Source organism: Lepus europaeus, chromosome 9 (genome assembly GCF_033115175.1).
Source record: "Lepus europaeus isolate LE1 chromosome 9, mLepTim1.pri, whole genome shotgun sequence".
NCBI classification, from domain to species: domain Eukaryota; kingdom Metazoa; phylum Chordata; class Mammalia; order Lagomorpha; family Leporidae; genus Lepus; species Lepus europaeus.
Window position 1 is genome coordinate 101,969,537 of NC_084835.1, and position 25,392 is coordinate 101,994,928.

The 25,392-nt window shown below is 39.3% G+C and overlaps 1 protein-coding gene across 1 annotated transcript in view; it reads left to right on the forward strand.

The window, feature by feature from the left end:
• POLI (DNA polymerase iota) overlaps nucleotides 1–12,895 on the forward strand; it is a 28,957-nt gene extending 16,062 nt beyond the window's left edge. Inside the window, exons 8-10 of the mRNA XM_062201686.1 lie at nucleotides 3,642–3,772; nucleotides 8,369–8,571; nucleotides 11,689–12,895. Of these exons, the coding sequence (XP_062057670.1) occupies nucleotides 3,642–3,772; nucleotides 8,369–8,571; nucleotides 11,689–12,498 (1,144 nt within the window). The 3' untranslated portion in view covers nucleotides 12,499–12,895. The remainder of the gene's footprint in view (nucleotides 1–3,641; nucleotides 3,773–8,368; nucleotides 8,572–11,688) is intronic.
• The last annotated feature ends 12,497 nt before the right edge of the window (nucleotides 12,896–25,392 follow it).

Below are 25,392 nucleotides of genomic sequence, written 5' to 3' on the forward strand. Positions count from 1 at the left end.
TTTTATCTTGAACTTACAGGTTAACTAGAAACTAAATCATGTAAAGATACATTTATCACTGGATTTCTCTGCATTCAAAACTACCACAAAGATATTAACAGGTCCTGTTAACTACGTTGAAGGCATCTACCTCCACTGGTCTTAATTGTAGTAACACTGTAGTTGTACTGTGGATCTTAAGTTGCAGATAGTTTCCTAAAGAGATTTTATGGCTATCTCTAACATTCCTAGGCTTATTCTAGTCCTTAGATGAGAAGGAAGTTTTCTTTGCTGTGGCAATTGCAAAGCCTTCGCCCTCAACCTAATAGTTACTTGATTTTCAGTAAGAGGGGGAAAAATGCAAAGAGGATTTCTTTTGTCACAATTCCAGATCTCCTTCATATCTCCTTTGCCTCAGATTATGTGAAAGAAAACAGAGTCAAAGGAAGGAATGGATAGATGGGCCTATGTGTGAGTGATTGCAAGTGTGTGCAGGGCTTCTGATCTGTAAGTACATGATGAGAGTCCACTGGGACTAACAGTGTACAGCTAGCATAAAGTAAACTGAACAAGAAATTTAGTTTTCTGATGCTCCTTAGTAGTCATCATACATGTATTTATCAATATTCTATAAAAGAGTAGTATATCTTTTCCCCCAATTTCTGTGATTCTCTATTGTTAGAGATATAACAGCTTGCATTAGGTGTGTTTCTTAGTGGCCCTGGGGATTTAACTGTATCTAGGTAAAATGGTTTTCAAATGACTCTGAGTCTGAGAAAACTGGTGAAGTGAAATTTCCTACAACTTTATGCAGCCTGGCTTTCTTGTTTTGAGCAGGGCCATGCAGTGCTTTGCTAAGCTTCGCTCAGCTGGGGCTGACTGTATGACTCAACTCTAGCAGTGTGACTCAGGCTGGGTGTGTGAGTGTGCTAGTGAACCAGGATCATTTACTCTGCTTCATCTAAATCAGGGTGCAGGAAGGGGCGGCATCTAGCCTGTGGGCTGTATAGGCTGGGGAAATCATTTGGTCTGGTCCTGCCAAGGCATCTGCAGGCAGGACTTGATTTTCAATAAATCTATAGCAATCTAATTTTTTTCAAAGGTTCATTTATTTATTTGAAAGGCAGAGTTACACACAGAGAGAGGAGAGGCAGGGAGAGAGATCTTCCATCCTCTGGTTCATTCCCCAATTGGCTGCAATGGCCAGAGCTGTGCTGATCCAAATCCAGGAGCCAGGAGCTTCCTCCAGGTCTCCCAATCCGGTGCAGGGGCCCAAGGACTTGGCCATCTTTTACTGCTTTCCCAGACCATAGCAGAGAGCTGGATTGGAAGTGGAGCAGCCGGGACTCGAACTGGCAACCATATGGGATGCCAGAATTGTAGGCGGTGGCTTTATTCGTTACACCACAGCGCCAGCCCCAACAGGCTAATTTTTAAGTTGATAGTTTTGTGTGGCCTGAATGATGCTATAAATACCCAAATAACCCTTGGCAGAAAAAGCTTTCCCAACCTGATCTAAATATAAGACTGTGCTTAAATACATGGCCATTAGAAAGCTCTGCATGCACATGGAGAAACTATAATAAGAGTATGCCTTATAGGTTCTCTTACTTGAAGAGTCAGCCCCAAAATGAGATTTGATGCTTGAAATCCACGAAATATCAAGTATTAACTCTTTGTTCATATTTCTGCTTGCCAGTCTCCTGTCCCTTACAGCATGGCCCCTTACTTTAGTGGTTGAGGTATAATATTATCTAAGTGATTTGCCTGTGTGTGTTAATTTTTTTTCTGGAGTAATGGTGGTTAATATTATAGGGATGAAGGGAATGTAAAACCATATAATTTTTAATCCACACTGTAGGCACTAGTTTAAGATGGCTTAGGATGTAACCTTTTTCTAATGTATCTAATTAGCATATCGTACTCTTTGAATTGCATCATTACTTACTAGAGCAAGTTTAATTAGAAGATCCTGAAATTAGTAACATGTTTTCAGGAACCACTTAAAACATTTTATTAACCCCGTTAAGCAGCCATCAAGTTTTATAATAAAGGAATAAGAGAAGAGAAAAATTACTTACTACAAAATTAATTTTACTAATTCAGAATCTTCAATTTTAGTTTGCTTAATGATATACTATACTTGCATTTTGTGTTTGGTATTTCATGCATCGCCATGCATATACTAAGGAAAATGTTTTCCTTTAATTACATTACATTTATTTTTCCAGTTAATTAGATTTTCTACTTTTTAAGTAGATTTTTCATATCATTAACACATTCATTTCAACACCAAAACCAAGACCATTTGGATGGAATTCTTTTTTTTTTTTTTTTTAAGATTTGTGTATTTATTTGGAAGACAGTTATAGAGAGGCAGAGGCAGAAGAGAGAGAGAGAGGGGTCTTCCACCCACTGGTTCACTCCCCAGATGGCTGCAAGGGCTGGAGCTGGGCCAATCTGAAGCCAGGAGCCAGGAGTTTCTTCCCGGTCTCCCACGTGGGTGCAAGGGCCAAGCACTTGGGCCGTTTTCTGCTGCTTTCCCAGGAGCATTAGCAGGGAGCTAGATTGGAAGTAGAGCAGCCAGGAATTGAACCGGTGCCCATATGGGATGGCAGGTGCTCTGCAGACCTCTTGATGGGTTTCTTTTACTATGCAAGCATAAAAGCTTACCTTCCTAAGTACTACCTTTTAAAGTAGTGCTCTTAACACTGTTAATCAGGTAGTGGTGATACTACTGACTCTCTGGGATCTATTTGGGGAGTGCTCCTTAACAAAAGTAATTCCATTTTATAAGAATATTAAAAGATTTTTAAAATTTCTTATTCAGGTGGCATAGAGACAGTTAGAACTGTCCACTGGTTTACCTCCCAAAAGTAACAGCTGGGGCAGAGTTGAGCAAAGCTAGAAGCTTGGGACTCAGACCAGGTCTCCTGGGGAGTAGCAGGGACCCAGCTGCCTGAGCCATCACCTGCTGCCTCCTAGGGTACATATTTGCAGGAAGTTGGAATTGGGAGCAGTCAGGATTCCCTCAGGCATTCAAGTATGAAAGTTGGGATCCAAACCAGCAGCTTAACTGCCAGGCCACATGCCTGCCTCACATTTTACTTTTAGTAATCTCATTTTATAAAAAAAAATTCATACAAAATATTGGCATGTTTCACTTATTTGCTTCTGTCAGTGAATGATTTTCTCTAATTTCTTAAATTTTCTGCAGCTTTTATTATGTTGCTTTTGGTAATATATTGGATGTGGATTATAAGACAGCTTGTTACAGTTATGTCTTATTTCTGTTTCTGCCAGCACTCAATTCTGAATGAGACTTGGGAGCCTCACACAATTTCAGAGTGTTGGTGTTTAGACTTTGTGATGTTTATTTATGTATTCAGGGATCTTTATTGCTTAGTACTTAGCTATGTATTATATATATATAATGTCAAAGTATCTTCAAAAAGCACATGGAAAGTGTACCTTGAAGAACTATACGTGGGTTTCAAGGTATTTTTTTGGTACCAAACTTTATCTTTTAATGTAATTTTTCCATGAACTTTCTGCAACACCCTTTTAGTTGCCAAACCTGGAACTTTTACATGAATGAGGTGTTACCCATTAAAAAATCTTTAGGTAGTATTTTTCTAATTCCCTATCTCCACTTATTTTAGAGTATGCCAAGATGGAAGGAAGCCCCATACAGTAAGATTAATAATCCGTCGGTTTTCATCTGGGAAGCTCTGTGGTCGTGAGAGTCGACAGTGCCCTATCCCATCTCATGTAATTCAGAAGTTAGGGACAGGTATGGACTAGTTTTCTCAGAATTTAATATTCAACTTGAACTCTTAAAAAAGTATACTTTGAGTTAGAAATATATGGAGGGTCTTCATAGAAGTCAGTAGTTAGGAATTTTTCTATGAGAAATTTTCACTGGAAAACTTTGTTGTTTTTAAATAAATAGTAAAAGTGAGGATTCAGACTGCTTTCCATTTTTTAAACAAAACCACCACAACTCTATGCCGGGTGAGGTAACTGATTTATGTGAATATAGATTGCATTCTTTTTTTTTTTTGCTATTATAAAAAATGGTTCTGTGGATAATGTATGTACAAACTATTGGGTGGATTTGTTAAAAGTCTATTCAATTTTGTATTTATTTTGCATCAGTTTTGGTAATTTGTATCTTCTGGGAATTTGTGCTTTTTATCCAAGTCATTAATTTGTTGACATGAAGTTGTTAATACTACTGTTAGTCTTTTTAATTTTTGTAGAATTTATTGATGTTTCCACTGACATTCTCAGTTTTGGTAACTTACGTCTTTTATTTTGGTATTTTAGCCAAGATTTATCAATTTTGTTATCTCCATTATTTTTCTATTATGGGCTAAAAGTTCATAAAAATGCATCTTTTGAAGGATAACCATAGGACTTCAAAAATTTTTTGCACCAAAATAAATTTATCTTTAAATTTTATTTTGATCAACTTTTTGAAATATTTTTCTATTTTTCTACTACAGTTGTTCCTGCTCCGATCCTTATATTTTTTCTGTTTGCTTTAAGGTTAATTTTCCTTTTCCCTCCTGGTTTCTTAAGATAACTACCTAGGTTACTTATTTTATAGTTCTTTTCTAATATTGAAGCTTAAAGTTTTATATTTCCTTTTTTTATATAAATATTTATTTATTTTCCTGAAAGTCAGAGTTACACAGAGAGAGGAGAGGCAGAGAGAGAGGTCTTCCATCTGACGGTTCACTCCCCAGTTGGCCGCAACAGTCGGAGCTGCGCTGATCTGAAGCCAGGAGCCAGGAGCTTCTTCTGGGTGGGTGGGTGCAGGGGCCCAAGGACTTGGGCCATCTTCTACTCCTTTCCCAGGCCATAGCAGAGAGCTGGATCAGAAGTGGAGCAGCAAGGACTAGAACCGGCACCCATATGGGATGCCGGTGCTTCAGGCCTGGGCATTAACCCTCTGTGCCACAGCGCCGGCCCCCTGTATTTCCTTTTAAGTAGTTGCTTTAGTTGCAGTCTGTAAATTTGCTTTGCTTATTTTTCAATAAGGACAAAATAGTTTCTTATATCTCTTCGGATTTTTTTACTCCTAATCTTTTTTTAATTAATTAATTTACTTTGAAAGATTTACAGAGAGAGAGGGAGAGACACACACTAGAAAGAGAGAGGTCTTCCATCCTTTGGTTCAGTCCCTGGATGGCTGCAATGGCCAGTGCTGGGGCAGGCCAGGAACCAGATCTTCCACTTGGGTACAGGGAACCAAACACTTGGGCCACCTTCTGTTGATTTTCCCAGGCCATTAGCAGTGAGCTGGATTGAAGTGGAGCAGCTGGGATTCGAACTGGTACCCATAATGGAATGCTGGCATTGCAGGCGGCAGCTTTACCCTCTATGCCACAATGCTGTTCCCTTTACCCCAATCTTTAAAAATGTGTTAATTTCCAAATATTTGTTGATTACCCTAACTTTTTTCTGTTGTTGACTTCTAATTTATATTTAATGTTTATTAAAAAACAAACTTTGAATAATTTCAATCCATTTAAATTCATTGAAACTTATTGCCTAGCATATGATCTATCTTGGATAGAGTTCTGGTTGAGTTTGAAAAGAAGAGTTGAGCCGGCGCCGTGGCTCAACTGGCTAATCCTCTGCCTAGCGGCACCGGCCCACTGGGTTCTAGTCCCTGTCGGGGCGCCGGATTCTGTCCCGGTTGCCCCTCTTCCAGGCCAGCTCTCTGCTATGGCTCAGGAGTGCAGTGGAGGATGGCCCAAGTGCTTGGGCCCTGCACCCCATGGGAGACCAGGATAAGTACCTGGCTCCTGGCTTCGGATCAGCGCGGTGCGCCGGCTGCAGCGCACCAGCTGCAGCGGCCATTGGAGGGTGAACCAATGGCAAAGGAAGACCTTTCTCTCTGTCTCTCTCTCTCTCACTGTCCACTCTGCCTGTCCAAAAAAAAAAAAAAAAAAAAAAAAAAAAAAAGAGTTGAGAAATAGTATCAAACAGCAGCTCAATGTAACTAAAATTTATGGTGTACTTTAAATGACAATTTTACTGGATAAATGATCCTTGAAAGTGTTCCCCACTGCTCAGACTTTGGATATGTTGGGAAGCTTCTGTAAACAGCCCTGCAGCATACAGGCAAGCAGAGGCTGACGGGTGATTGCACCGAGGGAAGGCATTCTGCTGCTAGTGCAGGGTGGAAGAGAGGACATCTGTCTGTGAAGGCTGTAGAAAACGCTTGGTTGTAGACCAGTGAAGGCTGCTGGGTGGGCATGCAGAAAGATTTGGGCCACAGTTTGCAGCTGGAGCATGCAGTATTACTTTTAAAAACTTTTGAATTTTTAAAAATTTCATTTGAGGAACAAGAATCGTGGCACAGAGGGTTAAGCTGCTGCTTGGGACACCTGCATCCCAAATCAGAGTGCTGGTTTGAGGCCCAGCTGCTTCATATTTCTGATCCAACTTCCTGCTCAAATGCCTGGGAGGCAGTGGATAATGGCCCAGGTACTTGGTTCCTGCTGTCCACATGGGAGACCCAGTGCAGTTTCTGGCTCTTGGCTTTGGCCTGGCCCAACCCTGGTCATTGTGGGCAATTAGGGAGTAAACCAGCAGATGGAAGACACCCATCCTCCTGCCCCTTTTCCTCCATACCTCTCTGTTTCACTCCCACTCTCATGCTCTGTCACTCTGCCTTTCAAATAAATAAATAAATAATTTGAGAGTCATGCAGACAGACAAAATAGCCTATCTGTAGTTCACTCCCCAAATGCCTGCTGGGCCAACTGGTAAGGAGCCAGAACCAAGTCCAGGTCTCTCATGTGAGTGGCATGGACCCAAGTACTGTAGCTATTACCTGACGCCTTCCAGCTACACAGGAAGCTGGAATTGGGAGCAGAGCTGAGACTTGAATCTAGGCACTGTGCTATGAGAAGCTGGTCTACAAACAGGGTCTTAACTACCAGAAGTCTTAGAGTGGTAAGGTGATTGTAAGTTAGATACTAAGCTTGGGACTGAGGCTTGAGATGCCAGGAGAGGGCCCATTTTACATGTTTGTGGTGTGGCACAACACTGGGATGTGCTCACACATAGGTGCTATGAACAGATTATGCAACAGGACCAAGAAAAAGTAAATGACTATACATTGGAACCAAGAAGAAAAGCCCCTTCCTCCTGCAGTGCTCCTCTGGTGGTCTGTATTGACAAAGCTTACATTATGTTCTCTGGAAAAATTATTTAGAGTCTAGTTTATTATTGCAGAGCAGCTACTTGAAGGGCAAATTTGGAACAGAAAGATAATAAATTGTAAATAGGCACAGCTGTATATATTATCCCCTTTTCTGTGATGAGTCATGTGTCTTATATTTTTTGGGAGGCAAGAACCCAATTACTTGAGCCATCACTGCTACCTCTCAGGGTATGCATTGGTGGGAAGCTGGAGTCAGGAGCCAGAGCCTGGAATAGAACCTTTGAATGGAATACCACTTTGATGTGGGATATGGGCATCTTAATTGCTAGCTAACCACTTTTTCCCTGCCTTGATTTTTGTTTTCTGCTAGATCTTCCTGTATCTCTCCTCAGTATACATGTAGCCATTTCAGTTAAGAATGTGTGGTGAGCTTGGGCTCTCTCTGGCCTTCGCTCTGTATGCAAGCAGTCTCTCAGTCACCAAGGTGAACTTATCTAGACCCTCAGTGGATCTCCCATTTCCAGATATCCTGGTTAAATTCCTGGCCATCCCACTTATCGTTTAATTACCCATACCATGTCTGTAACCTCAGGCTAGCAAAGCTGTGGGATTTCCCCATTTGTTTCCTACTATGTTTGCTCATTTTACTAGCAGCACTGCCAAGTGTGAGTGTGAGTGGAGCTTTTGTCCCCTGCCTCAAGTCAGGCTTATCATTATCAGTGATGCTCGGGGTTTCACAGCTGGCATCACCATGGTGGAGTGATTTTATTAACTGAGCTGTATAAGGGGTATGTGAACAATCTCAGCAGTAAGGCTGCTGTCACCCACTTCTTAAGTTCTAGCAACTTTTCATGAATCACTGCTTTTTACTTTGCTTGCCTTTGCTTCATTTCCAGATCCCTAAAATGGTTTTTTTTAAAATATATTTTTGTTCAGTTTTATAATAGTTTTGGGAGGGGAAGATTTTCCAACTCTTATCACTTTACTGTAACCAGAAACCCTATATTTCACATCTTTTGAAAACTAACTCATTTGGTATTTAGTATTTATGTTGAGATGTCCTTGTTTAGTGTGTAATGCCAAGATAATCAAAGACATGTATTTAGGATTTTAATTTCTTAATCTAAGCAACGTAAGTTATACTAAGATCTTAATATTAATTGATGTAATATATTTATATATTGTCTTCTTAAACATTTTATTTAGGAAGTAATGATGTGATGACCCCTATGGCTGATATACTTATGAAACTTTTTCGAAATATGGTGAATGTGAAGATGCCATTTCACCTTACCCTTCTGAGTGTGTGCTTCTGCAACCTTAAAGAACTAAGTAGTGCGAAGAAAGGGCCTATGGATCGTTACTTAACGCCATCATTAACAACTGCACGCTCTGGCAAGCGTAGTTTTGTAAGTACATTCTTACTGGGTCTGAGTTTGTGTTTAGCTGATCTGAGTTAGACATTCTTTCCAGTGATATTGTTTGGATGACTTACTTGTTTGGGCTATGAGAGTACTTCAGAACATTTATTGAAAAATTGAATTAAAAAGTAAGTTTTTTTTGGTGCAAAAAATTTTTGAAGCCGGTGCCGTGGCTCAATAGGCTAATTATCCTCCGCCTTGCGGCGCCGGCACACTGGGTTCTAGTCCCTGTCGGGGTGCCGGATTCTGTCCCGGTTGCCCCTCTTCCAGACCAGCTCTGTGCTATGGCCTGGGAGTGCAGTGGAGGATGGCCCAAGTGCTTGGGCCCTGCACCCCATGGGAGACCAGGATAAGCACCTGGCTTCTGCCTTCAGATCAGCGCGGTGCACCAGCTGCAGCGCGCTGGCTGCGGCGGCCATTGGAGGGTGAACCAACGGCAAAAAGGAAGACCTTTGTCTCTGTCTCTCTCTCTCACTGTCCACTCTGCCTGTCAAAAAATAAATAAATAAAATTTTTTTTTTGAAATTCATGCATTGTTTTCTCCTAATATGTATTTTCTGAAACTCTTTGAAGACTCCTTACAAGTGTAGATTGCAATTTTTTTTTTGGCATCAAAATGAACTTATCTTTTAATTCCACTTTCCCACAAACTTTCTGAAGTTGTTTTACCTATCATATTATGGTTGCTGACTTTAAATGTATTGTGATCTAATAAGAAGACATAGCATCTCTGAGTAAAAGAGAAAAACACTATGGAGAGTCACTGCTTTGGAAGTGTGAAAACATTTTCTACCAGTATACCAGTATACCAATATGATGGATTAGCTCATAAATATAAGCATATCTTCAGATACTAGAGATCAGATCTTATTATCAATTTATATATATGTTGCCAGCACCCTTCTGACAACTTTGTGGCTCAAGTCTTTGAATTTTCTTAGTTTTGAAATTATATTGTGGGCTGGCGCCATGGCTCACTTGGTTGATCCTCCGCCTGTGGCACCGGCATCCCATGTGGGCGCCGGGTTCTAGTCCCGGTTGTTCCTCTTCCAGTCCAGCTCTCTGCTGTGGCCCGGGAAGGCAGTGGAGGATGGCCCAAGTACTTGGACCCTGCACCCGCATGGGAGACCAGGAGGAAGCGCCTGGCTCCTGGCTTCAGATTGGTGCAGCACTGGCCGCGGCGGCCATTTGGGGAGTGAACCAGTGGTAGGAAGACCTTTCTCTGTGTCTCTCTCTCTCACTGACTACAACTCTACCTGTCAAATAAATAAATTTAAAAAAAAAGAAAAGAAATTATATTGTATTCTGATAAATATTGATAGAATTGACTACTGATTTTAGAATTATAGAAATTAACTGCATGCATAGAGGGAGGCATAAGCCAGCATTTTCAACATTAAAACTTTTTTAAAATTTAGTAAATTTGGCATGTTTTTAAAAAATAATCTTTTATTAAATTGTTAATGCCTATAATTTTAACTCAAACAAATTTTTTAATTTATAATTTAATCAATACTATAGTAAGATTTTCTTTCCACTTATATTAAAAATGAAAATATAGTATTATGTAAATAGTGGCTGAATGCCCTTTTCAAATTACTTTTTTTGGTATCCTTTTTATTCCATTTATAAAGAGAATTTTTAAAAAATTTTACTTCTTATATTTTAATTAATCTGAAGAATAGGAATCGTAGACCCCTAATTTACTGTGGCATTATAGAAATATAAATGTAAGTACCTTGCATATGTCTAACACACTGTAGGTGCTTAATAAATATGATGTGAATCTCTTGTACTCTTTTTAATTTTTTTTAAAGATTTATTTATTTATTTGAAAGACAGAGTTACACATAGAGAGAAGGAGAGGCAGAGAGACAGGTCTTCCATCCGCTGGTTCACTCTGCAAGTGGCCGCAATGGCTGGAGCTGTGCCCATCCGAAGCCAGGAGCCAGGAGCTTCTTCTGGGTCTCCCACGTGGGTGCAGGGGTCCAAGGATTTGGGCCACCTTTCACTGCTTTCCCAGGCCATAGCAGAGACCTGGATCAGAAGTGGAGCAGCCGGGACTTAAACTGGGCCCATATGGGATGCTGGCAGTGCAGGTGGTGGCTTTACCTGCTACGCCACAGCACCAGCCCCTCCTTTTAATTTTTAAAGTTATTATTATATTGATGCTTACTGAGTAGCATTTGAAAATATATACATTTTAATGGAGCTAAAGCTAAAGGAGAAATTTAAGTGAAAAACCATATTGTACAAATGAGAAGTGGAGTTTTTTTAAAATTTTTATTTTACTTACATGTAAAATAATGCTATATCTTAATGATGTCAACTTTTACCATTACCAAATCATTTTTGTTTTTCTTAAAGTTACTCTCTATAATAAAAGTAATTTTGGAATACGAGTCCTTGATGTTAAATTCCCATTTTTTTAAAAGATTTATTAATTTATTTGAAAGAGTACAGGAAGAGAAGGAGAGGCAGAGAAAGTCTTCCATCTTCTGGTTTGCTCCCCAATTGGCTGGGATGGCTAGAGCTATGCCAATCCAAAGCCAGTAGCCAGGAGTTTCTTCTGGGACTCCCACACAGGTGTAAGGGCTCAAGGACTTGAGCCATATTCTACTGCTTTTCCAGGCTACAGCAGAGACCTGGATTGGAAGTCGAGCAGTGGGTACTTGAACCGGTGCCCACATGGGATGCCAGCACTGCAGGCGGCGGCTTTACCCGCTATGCCATAGCGCCAGTCCCATACTTCTATCTTTTAAAAAATATTTCCTTAGATGAATCAATTAGCTTTTTTAAAGCCATTCTATTATTTATAGTATTGCAAATTTGAACACATGGTTGTTAAGATCTTTCTGGGCCTCTGAATACTGCTCTGACATAGTGCTATCCAGAAAGGAAGCCTCTTCCTAGAATAGTGAGTAAAGGTCCGTACAGCAGTGTGAGGTTAGTCATCTGTAGTTGTTTGGAACTGAACATAAAGGTTTGAAGTTGCTGAGTAGGATAAAAACATTTTGTCAGATACTAGCTACTGGCACTCTTCAGCAGTAAGGGTGTTTAAAAGATGTCAGGTATCTAAATTATTCTGTTATCCTTGTGTTCTAGAAAGTAAAAGACACTCATATGGAAGATTTTTCTAAAGACAAAAAAACAAATTGGAGTTTTGTACCAAGTGGAAGAATTGAAAGTACAAGGACTGGGGAGTCTCCAGTAGATACTACAGATTTTTCTAAAGAAAAAGATATTAATGAATTTCCACTCCATTCACTTCCTGAGGGTATTGACCAAGAAGTCTTTAAGCAGCTTCCAAGAGATATTCAAGAAGAAATCCTTTCTGGAAAATCTACAGAGAATTTTCAAGGAAAAGAAAGTCTGAGTTGTCCATTACATGCCTCTAGAGGAGTGTTGTCTTTCTTCTCTACAAAACAAATGCAAAATACTCCCTTAAATACTAGAGATCATTTATCCAGTAGCAAAGAGGTATCCTCTTTGTGTGAACCTGGGACATCAGGCTTAAATAGCAGTAGTTCTTCTTTTCTGTCTAGCCAGAAGGATTATTATGTAGATATTAGACTAAAAGATGAAAGAATGGGACAAGAATCTAAAGAATCTCAGGGGTTCCACTTTTCAAATACAAACCCTGCTGTATCAGTTTTTCATTCATTTCCAAATTTGCAAAGTGATCAACTATTCACAAAAAGCCACACTGCACATAGCCATAAGCAAACAATAACAACAGCTTCTCATGATGAAAGACTTACAGAAAATAGAGAGCAAGATTCTGCAGATGAGAAAATTACTTTTCCTTCTGACATTGACCCTCAAATTTTCTATGAACTGCCAGAAGATGTACAAAAAGAACTGTTGGCTGAGTGGAGGAGAACAAAATCAGATCTGCACATTGTACATAAGTAAACATGTTAAGAAGAAAGGTCTGAAAAGCTAGAGATTAGCAGCTCATTAAGCTGTTCTAATTGAACACTAATAGATATCCAATAATGTGGAAATCCAATGTAAAATGTTTCAGTAAGTAAATTACAGCACAAAGCATAAAAATATAACAGAAGAAATAATGTAAAATATTCATATTATTTCCATTTTATATTGCTTTTCAATAAAAATAATATCATGGTCAGCTTTTGTGCATTTTCCTTAAATTGAGAGTAAGAGATGTATATGCTTACATATAAAAGTTAACTCCCTATGTCATTGCTGTGCTCTGGTGAAGAACAATCTGTTTTCTGTGAAATACAGCATGCCGTAAGGAAGTCAGCCTGTTTGGAAACAGCCAAATAAAAAATCTGCAAACTAACCTATTAAATTGTAGCTAATTTTGACTGAAATATTATAATACCATTTAATTTAATAAGTTGACTTTTAAAATATCAAAGCAGTATATATTCCATTAATCCTTCTTTGTATATTTGGAATCTGTCACAGTACATGGAAGACAGAGGGCATTCAGTAAATATTGAATGAATGAATGATGTGGCCAGTACCTGTGTAGGCAGTTGGAGGTGAAGAGAAGTGTATTTATTGTACAGAATAGTGGTAGAAGGAACTCTCCATAAAAGTAGAGTGGAGGATAGATGGAATAGAAATGAGCATATGAGATAATGGAAGAAGTCCATTTCCTTCTTGCCAGGTTTTAGGGCTTAACGGCAATGGAGGGTACTGCACACATTTACTAAATTATATTGGCTTTCTTCCATGGCTACTGACTTCAGCCTCTGCCTGCCAGATTAAAAATTGGGTATAAAACTGAGGCCATTTGATAATTTGCAAAACAGAGAGAGGGAATATTTTCTAGAATACAGTGAAGTGTTTTTCAGCACTGATATGGGGGGGGGAGGGGTCCTGGTCTCCAGCATGTAATTTCTGTGATCTAAAATAAAGACTTCAAAAAGAAAGTACACAAATGTAAATAAAGACTAAACCTAAAAATACTTAAGGGAAGAAATTTCAATTTAGTTTTGGATTCCTTAGAATTTGATAATTTCCTTAGCATCAAGGAATTTTAGCAGATAGTTTGGGGTTATCAAAAATAATAACTTGGAGGTAGGTTTTTGGCTTGGTGGTTAAGGCACTGCTTAGAACACCTGCATTCCGTATCAGAGTACCTGGATTTGAGTCCCAGTTCTGCTCATCCCATTTTCCTGCTAATGCACACCCTGGAGGGCAACAGGTCATGGCTGAAGTACTTGGGTCGCTGCCATTCTCATGGGAGACCAGGATTGAGTTGTTTCCTCCTGGCTTTGGCCTAGTCCAGCCCCAGCTGTTGCACATATTCAGGGAGTGAACCAGCACACGGGAGACAGATCTCTATCTTTACCTCTCTTTTTGTCTGTTTTCTTACCTTTCAAATAAAAAAAAAATTTTTTAAAGATGTATTTATTTATTTGAAAGGCAGAGTTACGGACAGGCAGAGGCAAAGAAAGAGAGGTGTTCCATCCTCTGGCTCACTCCCCAAATGGCTGCATCGGCCCAGAGCAGCACCTATCCGAAGCCAGGTGCCAGGAACTTCTTTTGGGTCTCCCACGTGTGTGCAGGGGCCCAAGGACTTGGGCCATCCTGCAGTGCCATCTCAGGCCATAGCAGAAAGCTAGATCAGAAATGGAGCAGCTGGGACTCAAACTGGTGCCCATATGGGATGCTGACACTGCAGGTAGCAGCTTCACCTGCTTTGCCACAATGCTGGCCCCTAAAAATGTTTTTACATAAACTAACAAAAGCAAGAACATCAGTTGTTCATTGTACATATTTGTCAGTGACTATATACTGTTTCTACATGTATTCTGGAGAGATATTTGAACTTGTAAAGGAAGTATATCACTTGATAATCCTTGAAATGATTTCATGGAACTTACTTGGGCAGCTAGAAATGTTTCAAGAAAAAATGGTTATGAAGAGCTAGAAAGTAAGTGGTTTTGGCCAGTTTTAAAAGAGAAGCTAAAATAGTAGTTAAAAGTATGGTTTCTGGAGTGCGAATGCAGGGGGTGCAACACTGTTCTTGCTACTTATTTTAGAGCCTTAAGTTAGGCAACATCTTCAGGCTTCAGAATTAACTGTAGGTGATCTTAACCTCCCTTTAAGATTATCTTTCATGCCGGCGCCGTGGCTCAACAGGCTAATCCTCCGCCTTGCGGTGCCGGCACACCGGGTTCTAGTCCCGGTCGGGCACCGATCCTGTCCCGGTTGCCCCTCTTCCAGGCCAGCTCTCTGCTGTGGCCAGGGAGTGCAGTGGAGGATGGCCCAAGTGCTTGGGCCCTGCACCCCATGGGAGACCAGGAGAAGCACCTGGCTCCTGGCTTCAGATCAGCACGATGCGCCGGCCGCAGCAGCCATTGGGGGGTGAACCAACGGCAAAGGAAGACCTTCCTCTCTGTCTCTCTCTCTCACTGTCCACTCTGCCTGTCAAAAAAAAAAAAAAAAAAAAGATTATCTTTCAGGTCCTGCAAATTTAATGTTTGGAAGTGTGAATTTCTTTTTGTTATTTTTCTTGGTATATACTTGTTTCCTGTAACTTTCAATACATATTCTATAACATTTTTAGACACTTTAACTCTTCAGATTTTGTTTCTTGTCTGTTTTAGGACTCTAAAGTGATTGATTTTCATATTCTATTCCTCATGTCTCAGTGTCTCATAGTTTTCAGCCTCTTGTTTCTGTTTGTTGCATTTTGGGTAGTTTCATCTATTCCATTTTCCAGTTTGCTAATCCACTTTTCATCAGCATCTCATCTGCTATTTAAAATATGATGGGGGGCCGGCACTGTGGCATAGTAGGTTGGGCCTCTGCCTGCAGTGCCGGCATCCCATGTGGGCACCAGTTCATGTCCCAGATGCTCCTCTTCTGATCTAGCTCTCTGCTATGACCTGGGAAAGCAGTAGAGGATGGCCCAAGTGATTGGACCCCTGCACCCACATGGGAGATGCCAGAGGAAGCTCCTGGCTTCTGGCTTTGGATCAGCACAGCTTTGGGTGTTACAGCCATTTGGGGAATGAGTCATCAGAGGGAAGACACCCCCCCCTCCTTTTCCTCTCTCTGTGACTCTCAAAATATTAATGATGGTTTTAGTTTTCATGACTATATTTTTATTTGATTTTTCTTAAAATCTTCCTATTCATTCACTAAAGTGTTTTGTAGGTCAGTTTTAACATTTGTAACACTCTATTTGTGACCATTTCAGTGTTTAAGTCTTTCTATGCCTAAATTTGTGGTTATTGTGTACCGTTGTGGCTCATTTCCCTGAGTATGTGTCTTAGTTTCATCTTTAGGAAGACCAGGGACCTAGATTGTGGATGCTTTCCTTCAGATATGATTTGTATTTGCCTCTTGTCTGAGTGAGGTGGTATAAACCCCTTGGCACCTCATCTGTCCCCTTCAGGGATGCTAATTGAATGTCATTGTCTTAGTTTCACGTCCCTAGACCTTGCTACTTGATCCTGAAGCTTAGACTCTGGAAGTCAATTGCAGGCTGCTCTCTCAGTATTTGCCTTAGGGGCAAACCCTGCTGCTCAAGACTGCTTCTTGTCTGATGCTTCCGGATCCTTTCCTATTTTTGTTTAAACTCTTTTTCTCCACCCCCCCACCCCAGGTTAAGTGTAGGGGAATTAGGCCAGGAGATTTCTCTATATAGTAAAACAATACTGTAAAATGCAAGCCTATTCGGATTTATTTTTGCCATTGTATTTTGTGCGTTCTTTCTCGGTGCTATGTTTAATTCTCAACTTTATCCCTTCATGTCATCTTTTGGCCTGGGAAAGCAGTAGAGGATGGCCCAAGTTGGATCTTCTATTTGTAACATATTTCCCCTGTGAAATGTGAATATTCTGTTACAAGTATATATATATTTTTAAAGATTTGTTTTATTTATTTGGAAGGCAGAGTCACAGAAGTTTTCCTTCCATTGGTTCATTCCCCAGATGTATGGGCAAAGCTGAAGCCAGGAGTCAAGGAGCTTCTTCTACATCTCCCATGTAGGTGGCAGGGGTCCAAGGACTTGGGCCATTCTCTGCTGCTTTCCCAGGCACATTTGCAAGGAGCTGGATGGGAAGTGGAGCATACTGGACACAAACTGGTGCTCCTATGGGATGCCTGTGCTGCAGGTGGCAGTTTAACCCACTATACCACAATATTTGCCCCACAAGTACTTTTGATTACCTTTAAAAATTAAACATTCTTAAACATCTAAAAAATCGTAAATCTCTGTGCCCTCTTTCCAAATAACAGAGATGTTGAAATAGTGTATTCTAATCAAATTCCTCTAGTTCTTTAATCTGTAAATTGGATTTTGTTAGTATTTTATGTAAGTCAGTATTTGTTTAGATTTGCCCAAATGCTTATTTCATGGGAGTGGTTATCTTTTTTTCTTGCATCTCAGATATTCCTTCTAAATAGGATTCTTTTTACTTTTTGTTTTTTGAAATTATATCTTTGGAACTATGGATTTAGAACTGACTTTTCAGGCTATTTTTAAGAATACTGTTTTATCTTTAATGATTTGCTGTTTCTATTATGTCTAGCTATAGATTCATACTGTCATGTTTGGGATTTTGGTCCTTTCTGAATCTACAGATTTATGACTTTAATCAAATTTAGATGATTTTCAATATTAAAAATACCTTTCTATTGTGAAATCTATATATAGGAAAGTGAATAAACATAAATGGACACGCTAATAAGTAATTATAACCAACAACTATGTAACTCTAAGTCAAGATATAAAACATCAAGTAATCAGGAAGTGCAGAGTTTTTCTTGCCATCTCATTATATAGGCATGATTCATTAACTCTCGACTATGTGTTTGAGTTCAATCTCCAGTTCCTTCTGTGGGCCTGCCCTGAGTGACATCACTAGCGTTATCTCTCAGAACCTACTGGGAATAGCAAAGGCATTACTATTCTTTGGGAAATTTCATGAGTTTTAGGAGCTCCATGCCAGGTAATCCTGAACAAAAAGCAGACAGATTCTTTATTAGGCTACAGAATATAATTTTTGACTTGTGTTGTGATCTTAAATGTGGTCTACCTTTGTAAATATTCAATGTGCTCTTGAAAATGCGCACTTTAAAAGAATGTGTTCTGCTGTGGTGTGGAGTTTTATAGAAGTATCCACTAGACTGATTCAGTTATTGCTCAACTTTTCTGTAGCCAGATTTTTTTATATTTATTCTAACAATTATTGAGAGATGAATATTTAAATCTCCAACTATAATTGTGGATTTGTTTTGTCAGTTTCTGCTTTATGTATTTTGAAGGTTTATTATTCAGGGCTATTAAATTCTCCTGATGAACTGACACTTTTATTACTTTGAAATAACTTTATTTCTGATAAATTCTTTGCTCTGAAAACTACTTTTCCAATGATATTACATATTTCTTTTGGTTAATGTTAGACCACTTACCTATTTTCAATCTTTAACATTTAACCTATTTGTGTCTTTATATTTAAAACGTTTTACACATAGCAGTTAGTTGGAGCTTGCTTTTTCATCCAGCCTTGTGTTATACACCGTTTGTATTTAACATGATCAGTTGTATGATTGGGTTTAAATCTACCGACCTATATTTCCTGTTTTTCCCAGTGTCCTTTACCCTTTTTGCATTTTCTATATCTTTTTTAAGGATTTAGTGTTTTTTAAGTCATTCTATACAGTACAAGTCTCTTGGGCATGAGTTCCTTCAACTTTCATATGGCTGATGTATGTAATTTTTATTTTACTTTTAATGTTTTAGGCATTTTTGCTGAGCATAGAATTCTATGAGGGTCTTTGCTTTTCTTCTTTTTTTCCCCCTTTGAAGATTTTGGTCTACTGTTACTTGTTGAAGAAAATGGCTAAATATTTTATTAGATGCTCTAATTACTTGGATAGAATTTGTCAGCTTTGAGTTCCTGGCGAGGTCATGGTTGGTAGAACACCTAATGTTTGTATCATTAATTCTTTTCTTTTGGGCTGGGTATGTTTCTTAGATATGCTTAAAATATCTCACTTGGATTATTGATGTTTGCTTATGTTATTAGAAAAACATAGGGAAAAGGAACTGAAAATATCAGTAGTCAAAATGCGTAGTCATTTAATCATCCTATTTTTAGAATACTTTTTTTTTTTTAAGATTTATTTGTTTATTTATTTGAAAGTCAGAGTTACACAGAGAAAGGAGAGGCAGAGAGAGAGAGAGGTCTTCCATCCACTGGTTCATTCCCCAATTGGCCGCAACGGCTGGAGCTACGCTGATCTGAAGCCAGGAGCCAGGAGCTTTCTCTGGGTCTCCCAAGTGGGTGCAGGGGCCCAGGGACTTGGGCCAACTTCTACTGCCTTCCCAGGCCATAGCAGAGAGCTGGATCGGAAGTGGAGCAGCCCGGTTTGGAACCAGCACCCTTACGGGATGCCGATGCTTCAGGCCAGGGTGTTAACCCACTGCACCACAGCGCTGGCCCCTAGAATATTTCTTAAGTACTGTATCAGGCACTCAGCAGTTCAGACTCAGAGATCATTTGTTTTACTCTTCTGTATGAAGTAAATCTCCAGCCTTTTTTCAGAGTTGGGAAGTGATTGCAGGGATCTGCTTCTCTGAGTTTTCACCTCCTCCTTACCAAGCCCCTTTAGTATTAATACAGCATGAGTCTTCAGGGTGGAAATTAGGTCTTACCAGTTAGATACATGACCACAAAACTTGGAAAGTGGAAGTGCAATGAAATTTAAATGGTGAAGGTGATGTAGAGGGTCTCTTCTTATTTATTTTCTGCTGACAAGGTGCAAACATGAATCACTTGTAGAGTAACATTCCTTAGTATTCCTGGTTTTGTGGGGATTAAGAGAGAAAACGTTGTTATGGAACTAGTGACTGGGCTTTCTGTTCCGGTGCTTGGTTATCAGCTTATGGATGTCAAGAAGTATTTGTAGGGGCAAAGGTAACAATTTTTTCATACTTGATTTACATCTGTGTTATAACATTTTTAGAATGTTCTTGCTTTTAATAGTTCCAATGTTGCCTTAATTATAGTTTCTCCCCTGTTAGAACTCCTGCGTAGTATACTTGGGGGCGTCTCTCAGGCCTATAACTTTCTCTTCCTACTTTTCCAAATAATGTTCTAAGTACCTAATTTATTCATATAAATCCATCCCTTTTTGCTTAAACTGTCTCAACTGTACCTATTCCTGGAATGATACAGAGGTTCTATTTCATTCCTTTACAACTGCTTGGATATTTTTCATATACTATCTGTATTGAACCTGAGTTATTACTCATGTTTTATGATTTTAACATACTTTTATTCTATATTATGTAACACATATCTGAATTCTTTGGTGGGGGACTCTATCTTTGTTTTTTTCTGCAGACAACTCATGTATGCTTGGCCTTCTCCTTGATGTACTTTGTGATTTCGCAGGATATGCTCATATTTGCTAGGCTTTGTGGGACTCATGTAGGTCTGGATGAGGATGTCTCTCCAGAAAATATTTGCACTTGCTTTTGCCAACAGCTTGCAAGCATGGACTTTTATTTCTCTCTTTTTTTTATATACATAGAAAGCTCTTATTTAATAAATATAAATTTCATAGGTACAGCTTTTGGATTATAGCAGTTTTATTTCTCATTTTAATAAATTAAACCTCAGATAAGGGCAGATTAAGGGCATGGATTTTCAGGGGATACTTTTCCTGCCAAATCATATGTCTGATATTTTGTGATTGAATCATTTTTCTGGGTCACTATTTTGCAAAAAGTATAGCTCTTTAAAGTTGCTAGGCAGTTGCATTTCAGTTATCACCCTGTGTGGGCCCAAAGTTTGGTCTTCTATCTGCAAACCTGGGTTTAATGATTTTATGTTTTCTTATCACATTTCTCTCCTCTGCATACTGCCACCTCTTGTAATCAAATTATGAGGATTGTGTGGACTTCTCTCATACCCTGTTATCTCACAATACTATGTTTTTTTTCTGGAAAAAAGGAAATATATTCTCCCTTGAACCTTGTTCTCCTAAAAATTTGATTCATGTTAATTTTAGCTCACAAACAGGATTGTGCATTTGATATATAGATATGAGGCTCTCATAATTTGGTGATATTTGATTCCTTACTGTGTTATTATATATTAGATAAAGTAGTATCTTAATATTTTGAAAAAATATTTTAAAGTATACTAAAATCTGAGAAAAATATAAACTTCTTTCAAATGTATTGGTCAGGAAAAGTAGGATGGCCATATATATATCTTAAGCAACAAGGGATTTAATATAGTGAATTAAATGGTTACAAAATCACTGAGGTTCTAAAGGAGTGAGTTCTAGCCTTGGCTTCCAGGAACAAATCAGGACCATATGGAATCAACCGTCAGAGACACTAATTTTTTTTTAAAGCCTTTCATAGGACAATAGATTGAAGAATTTGAACTCAATATGTTTTCACTACTCTCACTACTTCTTGACATCTGGAAGGCTGGAAAACAGCTACCTACATTTGTGATTCGTGCTCAGGGACCAGGAATTGAGAAGTTGCTGGTGCCTCTTATGTTGATGCACCACCTCTTGGCACACAAGGATCTGGTAAGTGGACACTGAAACACCAAAGAAAAACCTCCCTTTCCTTGTCCTTTCAGGCAGCATAAACAGCGAAAAATTAAGCCTCTATTTTCACTCTCATTGCATCCAGTGCACCTTGATGACTGATCTAGTCTTCTGGTTGCAAAGTAGGTTGTATGTGCATCTTCTTAAGCTTTCCAAATCTCTCCAACTAGAAGCAGGGTAGAATGGAAGTCAGTGCACAGTGTCTATCAAATATATGGATGTGTGTGTGTATGTTTGCAGATATATACAGTATGTTCATATATATGTAAGGAAATTTTCACTGGGCTTGTAAAATTGAATACAGTAGAGCTGTGTTGCAGTGGTAATTTTGAGTAAATTACAAATTTCTACTACAATGGGATTCAGCCTGCAGCTGATTTATCTAAACCAAACGTTGTGGATATATGAGGGTACTCAAAAAATTCATAAAAAATGGAATTAAAACATAAGTTTATTTTGGTGTAAAAGGTTTTGAAATAATATGTATGAGGGGGTTTTCAAAAAGCTTATGAGAAATGTGTTTTATGAAAAAACTATGCATGAATTTCCATTTTTTGGACCAAAATAAACCTATCTTTAAAATCTATTTCCATGAACTTTTTGAGTATCTGTATTGATACTGAGTTAGAAAAATTTATGTTGACAGTAGAATATTTCATCTTAGACTTAGATCATCATGATCTAGTTAAGTATCATCAATTTTTTATATGACACCCCAGCAACAAAAAGAATTTGGAGGCACATATTCTCAGTATACAGATAAGGAATGCCCTCAAGTTCAGCATTAGCTAAAATGTTCAGCCAAATTAAATTATTTGGCTTCTGAGTGACTGAATAATTAAATGACTTTATCATCCTTTGTAGCATCTCATGAAATTATGTGATCATGTAGATTACATCTAACCAGCATTAATGGTTTCAATAATAAAAATAAAGACATCATATTTAGATTTGTCATTAAAATTTGAATATTTACTTCAAATATATATAAACATTCTAGATGCTACCCAAAAAGTTTCCTAATCTTTCTGTTGTAATTCCATCAAAATACATTTTTATTATTGCAAACATGTTGAAGTATATATGATTGTATAATTTATTAATTTTATGTGCAAAATGATTATTAACAATTTCCAAATTATTCACTAGAGAGAGATCAATACTAATATGAACATTGAGTGCCGGCGCTGCGGCTCAATAGGCTAATCCTCCACCTGTGGCACCGGCACACCGGGTTCTAGTCCCGGTCGGGGCGCCTGATTCTGTCCTGGTTGTTCCTCTTCCAGTCCAGCTCTCTGCTGTGGCCCGGGAGTGCAGTGGAGGATGGCCCAAGTGCTTGGGGCCTGCATCCCATGGGAGACCAGGAGAAGCCCCTGACTCTTGGCTTCAGATCAGCATGGTGTGCTGGCCACAGCGTGCTGGCCGCAGCAGCCATTGGAGGGTGAACCAAGGGCAAAGGAAGACCTTTCTCTCTGTCTCTCTCTCTCACTGTCCACTCTGCCTGTCAAAAAAAAAAAAAAAAAAAAAAAAAAAAAAAAAGAGAGAGAGAGAGAGAGAGAGAGAAATATGAACATTGAGATAGCACATCAGCTAATCATTTAATGATGAAATGTATTCTTCTAAAATATATATTAAATTATAGATAGATAGATAGATAGATAGATAGATGCACTCCCATCTTCTTGTTCACTTCCCAAATGCCTGGAAGAGCCAGGGCTGGGCTGGGGCCAAAGAAAGTGGGAACTCATTCCAGATCTCCCATTTGGGTGGCAGGAATACAATTACTTGAGACCCCCAGAGTCTGCATGAATGGAAAGCTGGATTTAAGATGCAGATCAGGGAATTGAACGCAGTTTACTCTGAAAAGATGGAGGCATCCCAACTGGTGTCTTAACTGCTAGGCTGAATGCATGCCCCCTTACTTTCTTCCTAAGCCAACAACCAAAAGAAAGTGTGGTTATTTTGTGATATTTCAATAATAGATAATGGCTACAAAAGTTGGCACCTAGAAGTGGAGGGTTACACAACACAGCTCATTTAGGTTTTTGGATAGTAGGGGATTGAGAATGAGAAAACTGTTAACAGAGGCTGTAATAATGGTGATGAAATGGCTTTTAGATGCTGTTATGTTATGTTATGCTGCCTGTGATTCCTTGGAAAACAGAAAATGTACCCAAGAGCTTTGGGCCTTGACCTAGGATTTCTCCAGAAAAAAATGCAGAAAGCTCCACCTGGTGGCACTTAACTGTATAGGCTTCAAGTACTATAATAAAGTTGAGCTTTTAAAAAACAGAACTGGGCAGTTTGAAAGCTCTTCAATTCATTTATTTATTTTTAAAGATTTATTTATTTACTTATTTGAAAGGTAGAGTTACAGAGAGGCAGAGGCAGAGAGAGGTCTTCCATCTGCTGGTTCACTCCCCTAAATGGCTGCAATGGCCAGAGCTGGGCTGATCTGAAACCAAGAGCCAGGAGCTTTCTCTGTGTCTCCCATGTGAGTGCAGAAGCCCAAGGACTTGGGCCACCTTCCACTGCTTTTCCAGACCACAGCAGAGAGCTGGATCGGAAGTAGAGTAGCCAGGACTCGAACTGGTGCCCATATGGGATGCCAGCACCTTAGGTGGCAGCTTTACTTATTATGCCACAAAGCTGGTCCCCCAGCTCTTTGATTTAAATAGAAGAGTTAGGAGCTATTCAGCTGGCAGGTAGAACTGTTGTCTTTTCACCAGCCTCTCCACAGAGCAAATTTTCAAAGTAAGACATGAGCACAAGTAAAATATAAAATGTAAACTAGACTATTAAGTACTTTGTGAAAACCTCTGGAAGTGTTAAGGTGGTACAGAGTAGAGCATCTCAAGTAGGTTAACGTTCTCCAGAAGCCTGACTCAAAGGTAGGTGTAGGAAAATCTGGAGAAGCATGTTGGTACCACTTACAGGTGCCGACTTTTGGATGTGTGGGAGACCGTGATGTGTGGCAGACCATGATCAAACACGGAAAGCTGTTTTAAAGGGACTGGCACTAGCAAAAACAAGTGCTTGGGCTGAAAGTTTAAGCTATAAAAATGCCTCTGAGCCTCTAGCTTTCTTTGCATAGGAAGCAGCCTGAGAAAGCTACCCAGTTTTTTTACCATGATCATTTCTTCAGGAAGATTAAAGGAGAGTGCTGGGAAAAGGGGGCTGTGGAAGCAGCTCCCACTGAGTGAAGTGAAGCCTGGTCAGGTACTGTTTTCCCACTGCCAGAATGATGGGCCCAATGGGATATCAGACTTCTGATGAACAAGTGACTATCTGCTTCCCAATCTTTCCCTTTTCTAATGTATTTTTGTGATTACCCTGTTTCCTACTGTGTGTGTGTGTGTGTGTGTTGAGGCAGGGGGGCAGGTACTTTCTGTTTCGCAGGTCTCAATCCAGAGCACCTGCATCTGGATATGACACATATCATGAAATCCTAGACTTCCGGACTGATATTGTGATTGATCAGGAGACAGCTGGCAGTCTTGGGTGTGAGTGCCAGTATTCTGCATGTGGAAAGAATGTGACTGAGGCCACAGAGCGAGGTGTCAGAGTACCACTACTTGTTTCTATGGGATAGGAGTTCTGCCTCACTGAAACCAAGGGGCTGGAGTGGATGCAGTTTTTAGGTTGATATTTGGCTGATGTAGGGTGGGTAGTGTCATTTTTTTTTTTTCTTTTTGACTCTGTTAGGCTATATTGTTTCCTGACCTTATAGCTAAGAGGAACAGGCTTTTAAGGGCAGGTTTTTTGTTTTGCTTCTATTTTTGGTTTGTGCCTATCAGTGATGCCTGGTTGGAGGCTTCTGACGTGCCCTGAAATATTTGGAAGTCAATAAGGAAACCCAGATAACTCATTGAATGCCATTCCTCAAATCCCAAAGCCCACAGTTTGCTGCCTACTTTCCACCTACACTTGAATTTCCTATGCTTGTTTGTTGTGCTATGTGTAGGGCCTTTTAGTTGTATGGACTCGGGCGGAATCAGCTAGAATATGTTAACCAGACATTGATCCATGAGTCATTCAATTTTCAATTCTAAATGTCATTGACCACACATTGTAGTGGAATTCCTTTCAATTTTTATGTTCATGTTTCCTACAATTACCAGTTTAAGTAAGTAGTCAGTGAAGAAAAAACAGTTCAAAGTGTATTTTAATCTTTAATGAACACTGACTTCTGACTATCTGCTTTCTTATTGATTCTTATACAGAGCATTTTTCCAA